The sequence below is a fragment of the Hemitrygon akajei genome, chromosome 21 (assembly GCF_048418815.1).
Source record: "Hemitrygon akajei chromosome 21, sHemAka1.3, whole genome shotgun sequence".
NCBI lineage: Eukaryota > Metazoa > Chordata > Chondrichthyes > Myliobatiformes > Dasyatidae > Hemitrygon > Hemitrygon akajei.
This window is the reverse complement of record NC_133144.1, coordinates 56953370-56960737: the sequence shown is the minus strand read 5'-3', so window position 1 is coordinate 56960737 and position 7368 is coordinate 56953370. Positions and strand designations below refer to the sequence as shown.

At 38.6% G+C, this 7368-nt stretch overlaps 1 protein-coding gene across 6 annotated transcripts in view; it reads right to left on the bottom strand.

The window, feature by feature from the left end:
* Positions 1–288: 288 nt before the first annotated feature.
* Positions 289–7368, bottom strand: part of csk (C-terminal Src kinase) — a 123448-nt gene continuing 116368 nt past the window's right edge. For all 6 annotated transcript variants that reach the window (XM_073025475.1, XM_073025476.1, XM_073025474.1 and 3 more), the window contains 2 exons: positions 5978–6064; positions 289–1447 (listed from right to left, as the gene is read on the bottom strand). In XM_073025475.1, coding sequence (XP_072881576.1) covers positions 1265–1447; positions 5978–6064 — 270 coding nt within the window. In that variant the 3' untranslated portion in view covers positions 289–1264. The remainder of the gene's footprint in view (positions 1448–5977; positions 6065–7368) is intronic.

The following is a 7368-nucleotide window of genomic DNA, read 5'->3' as shown; positions in this document are numbered from 1 at the left end:
GAGTATCAGCACAGCCAAATCTGCCATGTTCACCTGATGTGGGAAGAGACAAATTGCCACCCTTATCTCAAATAATCATGTGAAAATAAAATTCCCTTCAAAACCATTGCCTCAAAGCTTGACTTTTCCTTCAAATATATTAAAATATTGTTGGTCCAATCATCAAGTGAACTGATGCCACAAAATACACTTTCATCATCCAAATTAACATTATCCAGTTGCTTTATCTTCCCCCACAACTTGTGCTTTACTTAACAAATAAACATAAATCACTTGTGACATCTCCAATGCAGCTGTGCAATTAACTACCTTTATTTCACATCTCATGTTGCAAATGTACCTTTGTCAGCCACAAGCACCGCTGACTTTGTCTACTGGTGAAGAATCAGAAATTTGTAATTCTGCCATATACAAACAAGCCTGGAGTAAAATACTTGGAATAAAACATGAATTCAATTTCTGGTTATATTTTAGCTCCTGTTAACAGCCATCTGCAACAACAGAGAAAAGTCGAGAGTCCAATCAAGCCACTCCAGTACCTCTCAGTTGATGTCCAATGAGGAGGCTACATTGGATTAAGACAAATACAGCAGGAATATTTATTATTCCAAATTTATAAATCTAAATTAAAACGTAACAGCCATTTAGAAATGGTCATGTGGAATGGTTTATTTCATTATTTTAATCTCAGTCTTGGCAGCTAAAATGAGTGTAACGCACTGACAGAAATGAATACTTCCCACACTACATGCAATGAGTTTACTTCAAATCAGTGGAGCGTTACGGAACATAAAACTGAAAATCTGTTTTTCTTTATAAAAACTACAAGTATTTAAAAAAAATCTGGCTAAGCAAATTTAGATGGGAAAGCGAAAAAAAACCCCACAGAACTGTGTTATGTTGGTTAAGAGATAACTCATCACTAGATCTCATTTTGACTCAAATTTTGGTCGAACAAATGTCACAGAGTATAGATAAGCAAATAAGCACCGTCTTTTGGCTGGAGGCACTTGGCACAAAACAAAGACCACAACAACTGAAGAGTCCTGACAAAGATGAGTAAGCATGCTTTTTAAAATGGGGATAAGGGGATACTGTGCTGCCGCAGTACACAACTCAGGGATAGAGAGGGAGGATGAAACACAAGGCCATGATATGAGGAGTTCAATTTTTTTTAAAGGTTGCTTTGTAAAAGTCTCAGCACTCTCGGTTCAATATTGAGCAGTTTTTTTCCCAAAAAAAAGTTCCATGGCATTCTGGACTGTCACAGGCGCATTTCCTTAGTTCTGATTTCCTGCAACTTAGCTCTCAACTGCTTGAAGGTAGGTCTTCGACCAGGGTCCAGTTCCCAGCACAGTTTCATCAACTCGTAAACAGAAGGTGAACACCCATCAGGCGGATCCATTTTGTAACCCTTCTCGACACGAGGAACCACGTCTTTCAGAGGCTAATGGATTAAAAAAAATCATTATGGATCAGACTGTAAATTTTCATCAGCAGACTTCTCCACTTCAAAGGACGTCTATAGTCTGGATTTCAAAATACTATTCCAAAACCAGCTGTCACACACCATATCAGCTTTATCATTCTACCCTTATTTCTCACCACAAACTGAGAGCATTTCTACATAAAATAACAAAGCACAAAGAACCAAGGGGGGAAAAAAACAAATTTAGTTTGAAGTTCAATCAGAAAACAATTTTACACTAACCAGTTCTTTGTGACATTGAACATCAAACGGTTACATTTTAATGTGGATAAAACAAAAGTTTATCCATCCATAAATGGAATCTACTTCAAATTTAAGATCAAATAGAATTAAATGGGAGGCAATAATAGAGCCGCAAGTTTTAAGTGATTGTAACCAATATAGTTCATTTAAAATCAGTGAAAAATTAAATAAATTTTAAACAATTTATGCTCTGTGTAAAGCAACAGCAGGGTGGAAGTCAGCTCTGCCCATACAACTGATCACAAGGCAGTTCAAATTACTCACCAATAATGACCTTCCACTAATTGACTTAATTTTCAGCCTTTGAAAATTAAACTGCTTTTCTTTTGCATGAATATTTTAAATAATCTTCAAAATTTATATAACATCCATTGTGGTAATATCACAGGAAGATCAATCTGTACATATATTTTAATGCAATTTTAAGTTCTTAAATATTGCAGAATTTGAAGTGGATTAATAACCTGATTATAACTATTCATTTTTATCAGTCTATTAAACTCCACTCAACACAAAGGAACAATTGGTTTGTAAAGGTAAGTTGTAACATGCTGGATTAAGTTATGCACTTAGAAGTTATGAAAGCAGTTTGAATGAAAAATTATCTTAGAATAGGTGCAAATTCTTTCTTTGTCGTTTGACCACTTTCCTCTATAGCCCTGCATTCACCTCCATTCTTTCCAGAATTTAGCTCAGCTTTTCTACTCAATTCCACTATACCCTACATTATTTTAAAAATACAAGCTATCAATGCCAACACAAGGTGTGAATAAACAGCATGTGCGACACATTCAGTAACAGTTTGCCTGATAAATGAAAACATAACAGCAGTGTTATGAAATACTACATGATAATTAACAAAATTATAAATTGCTAATTTGAAATACACATTGTGCCAAGCTATTAACTATTAAGGCAGATACACATTTCAAGGTTACAGAGAATATTGATTTTTCCCTTCTCAGCAGAAAGCACGCTACCACCATCCTCCAACAATCATAGAACCACAATCTTGTCCTTCAGGTGACCTGATCTGGTTTCAAAACCAATCAATTGTCCTTGGGGACAGTAGAGTTTTATGCAGAATGGAATGGTTCAAACAATAGTTTATTTGACCTTTCCAAGGGCAATTTTGGTAGAACCCTCCCTTTCAATTATTGCAAGCTAATCATGTCAGACAGAGAATCTAAGCAGGGAAGGTGGGTGGAGAGAGACTGGTGGCACCAACAGTTGCTCCCTCACAGCTCCTGACCTGTTTCAATCCTGCTCTCCCATGTCGTGTTAGATTTGCAACTTTCTCCCTATGGCCATGTGGGTTTCCACCTGTTCCAACTGAAGCTAGAGCGGGGCTGATAGTTAAATTGGCTAATGTAAATTGCCTTTAGTGTCTAGACAAGTGGTAGAATTGTTGGAAAGGTGGGGAAAATAAAAATCGGATTAATGTAAATAGATCATTAGCTGGTGTAGACTTGGTGGCCCCAAAGACCTGCTTCCTTGCTGTAGCGCACAAAAACTGGCAAGATAAAACAAAAACTCATCTAGCAAGGGCACTCCACGACTTGTTAATAAATGATTCACAAGCAAAAATAAATATCCATTGCAAATTATGAGATGTTTCCACAACTCATGCACATCAAAACAAGGCAAATTGTTTCACGGAATCACAACATTCAGAAAAAGGAGAGTAAAGAACCAGGGTGCAAATCTCAAGGGCTTGGTATTTAGGAATTTGTTAAGGAGAAAACTTTTTCATTCAATAGGTTTAGATTTCTCTACTCCTGTCTGAGATGTCAAGTCATCGAGTTCATTCAGCCAATATTCAGAAATTTATTATCACAAAGGAAATGGCCTTAGCTGTGATTTTATAAATGGTGGAATGAACTTACTGGACTCTTTACCCAATCCAACTGTTCTTTTGGTAAATATATGTAAAGGCATCAATGCCAGCTTTTTGTGCATAAAGCTAAATTTAACATTTCAGATAGCATGATGGATTTCTGTATAAAAACAAAACTATCTCCCATTTAGGAAATGCTTAAAAAGTAATTTGATTAGCTTTTCAAATGCTATGTGCTTGCGTAAATACAAATATTTCACCAGAATCAATACTCTAAATGACAAGGAATATGGCACTTCAGCTACCCCTTTGATATATTAACTTAGCTATCATAATTTTAATAGTGATTCAATGAAGCTTTAGCAATAGGTTCCAATATCTAAAACTTACATTATCTCACCCAGGAGTGACTTTCGAATACTAAAACAGCTCCAGAACAGTAAATGGCACACAGAACAGTGACGTCTGATTGTAACTACAGGAATTTGGATTCAGGTGATCACAGGGCTAGACTTGCAGTCATCTCCTACCAAGCTAGTTGGAGACGCATTCTCCTCTTCACAAAGTCACAAGTCAGGAATGTAACATGCGGCTTTACTCTTGCTGACAGCCAATCAGCTATGTAACAGTGACCATTATAAAAGCAGTCAATTATGATAGGACCCCAGAAGCAAAAAAAACACTGCACAAGAGGAAGTCGGGAAAGTGCTACATGCATAATACTTAGTCACTTTTGTGTCATGTGGTATTTCTGCAGAGGAACTTAAATATACTCAAAATGGAGTATGCAAACAAGTGCTATAAATATGTTAATTTCCCCCTTGCATCTGATGCAAGACAGTAAATTGCTGCTTCCTCTTATATCAGTGACATCCTTCCACCCTTCCCAGAATAATTTAAATATTATGGTTACCAACAGCAAGGCGTGGCCGACATGGGGTCCTTGGAATGTCAACGATGTGTTTCACAAGAGACGGGGGAAGGGGGAGGAAAGAAGGTGCACTAACTCACGCACTGATTGAAACACCAACAAACACCTCTTCCTTCACAACCAAGAGAAAATCTGCAGATGTTGGAAATCCAAGCAACACAAAACATGCTGGAGGAACTCAGCACGCCAAGCAGCATTTATGGAAGAAAGAATAAAGCAAGGGGTGGGGGTGCACCAGAGGGAGGCAACACGGTCTCCCAATCTACATCAAGTTTCACCGATATACAGGAGGCCACACTGGGAGCACCGGATTAGGAGACCGCTTCGCCTCCCTCTGGTGCACCCCCACCTTTATTCTTTCTTCCATGGTCTTCTGTCTCTTTCACCAATCAACTTCCCAGCTCTTTGCTTCATCCCTCCCCCTCCAAGTTTCACCTATTGCCAGGTGTTTCTCTCTCCCCTCCCCCCATCTTTCAAATCTACTCCTCAACTTTTCTTCTCCAGCCCTGCCGAAGAGTTTCAGCCCGAATCGTCAACTGTGCTTTTCTCCCCACAGATGCTGTCTGGACTGCTGAGTTCCTCCAGCATTTTGTGTGTGTTGCTCACATCTATTTGATTTAAAATATAAACATTTTTGATTAGTAAGGGTACTACAAGTTATGGGGGGGGGGGGAAGGCAAGAGAATAGGGCTGAGAGGGAAAATAAATCAGCGATGATCAATCAGCAGAGCAGACTTGATGGGCTGAAAAGACGAATTCTGCTCCTGTGCCTTATGGTCTTTTACTATGTGCATCATACACTGAAGAGCCAGAGGAAGGAGGCCGATAAGAAACACAAAATGCAAATAGGATTATACTTTGATCAGTTTTGAAAGGTCTGGCAAAACCTTCTCACTATTAAATTCTGTTATTTAGCTCGCCCATACATCCCAAATACAACAAAGGGCACAAGTTCAAGCAGCATTACGATAAAAGTTTCATCTGGTGGAATGAACCCTGACTGGCCCAATTTATCACCAGAGCTACACGTGCCAGACACACAGCAAAGGAGTGCAAGACCGAATGCTGATTTCAGCTGTTGCCACCTTCTGCAGCATCAGATCTGATCACTCAAACAGACAATAGTTGAACTCAGCCGGAATAAATCCTCGACTCATCGGGCTTAGAGAGAAAAAAATTACAGACCAGTGCCCAAGCAGGATTTCTGGATCATGCATATGGCAAGCTGTTTTAATCAACTTAATACTTTGACATTATATATTTTACCTTCAAAAATAATTAATGGCACAAAAGAATTTTACAATTAGATGACTTATGAATTATAACTAATTACAAATATTTATATTGATAGATGTGGTTATAACTATTAATGCACAAATCTATTTGTTTTTTCTGCTTCCCAGAGTCCACTTTTTTAAAAAAGTACACACATGCATACCTTTGTCTTTAAATAGAAAAGTAGTAAATTTTTACCTACCATCCTGGGATAAGGCACTCGCCCAAAAGAGTAAATTTCCCATAGAAGAATCCCAAAACTCCAAACATCTGATTTAGTAGAAAAATTCTGCAAGAAAAATAAAATGTGTCATTCTCATACATTTTAAATTTCACTATCTGTTCATCTGGCTCATGAACTCTCGAAATAACAGGCTTGAGTGCACAACGGCAGAGTTGCTCTTAGTGGGGGGCTCGGGTTCAGTGAGGGTTCTTCGGTGCTGCTTGTGTAGAGTTTGAAGAAACCATGTGGGTCTTCTCCCACATTTAACACACAGGTCAATGAGCCACTACAGCTGGGGGAAGTTGGTGCGAAATAAAATGGGATTAAAGTAGAGTCAGTGTGAATGGATTCTTAATGGGCAGCATGGAATCAGTGGGCTGAAAGGTGTGTTTTCATGCTGCATCACTCTATATAAAAGGAAGCACATCTGTCAATATTTTGCAGTTTTGTTATTTCATAAATATTAGGATCTGTACAGAAACAAAATTATGTTGGGTCCATCCATCTCGGTAGGTGCCATGGTGGCACAGCAGTAACCACGACGGTATTATAGCTTGTGGGGGTCAAAGTCCAGAGTCCAATCCCAGTGGCCTGTGTCGGGAGTTTATATTTCCTACCCATGGAATGTGTGGGTTTTCTCTAGATACTCCAGTCTCCTCCCGCATTCTGAAGTAATACTGGCTAGGTTGATTAGTCATTGCAACTTGTCAATACCAAATTGATTGTCCATGTTCACCCTGCCCATTCATACCAACATTTGCAGTTCCTGAATTTGACAATCCCCCTCACGCAAAAATTTAGCCCCACTGGCATTCATACTACAGCTCCAAATTTCTCTAAGGCCTCCCAATTTCCTCCTTCTTCCAAGATGCCCCCCGATGAAGCTTTTAGTCAAATGGTCATTATATCATGCAGCTTCGTTTCATATTGCTTGGGAACATCCCTGCTGAGAATAAGGTGCTGCACTCCACAAAAGCCAGTTTTCTCAGTTCAACATTGGTCTGGCATTTCAGCCAAAAACAAATAATTGCACACAAGCCCAAACTTCCAAGTGATTACCTCAGAGACAACTCCCTGTTTAGAAATAAAATTATATTGCTATTATTTTGCAAAAATACTTTAAAATTACAGGCTCTCCAATGCTGAATAATGAAAAAACCAGAATTGAATAGAACAAATCCAGTATCACGGCTTCAGACCAAATGGAATTAAATACCAAATATTTTTTCTTTAGGTCACTACATTATCTCATTTATGACGCATTATAAAGGAGAGGGGGAGAGTGTGTGTGGCATTATTTTATCATCAGCAGCAGCTATACTTATTTAAGGCCAGCAAACATGAAGCCAAGCCTTTTCTCCACACAAAAA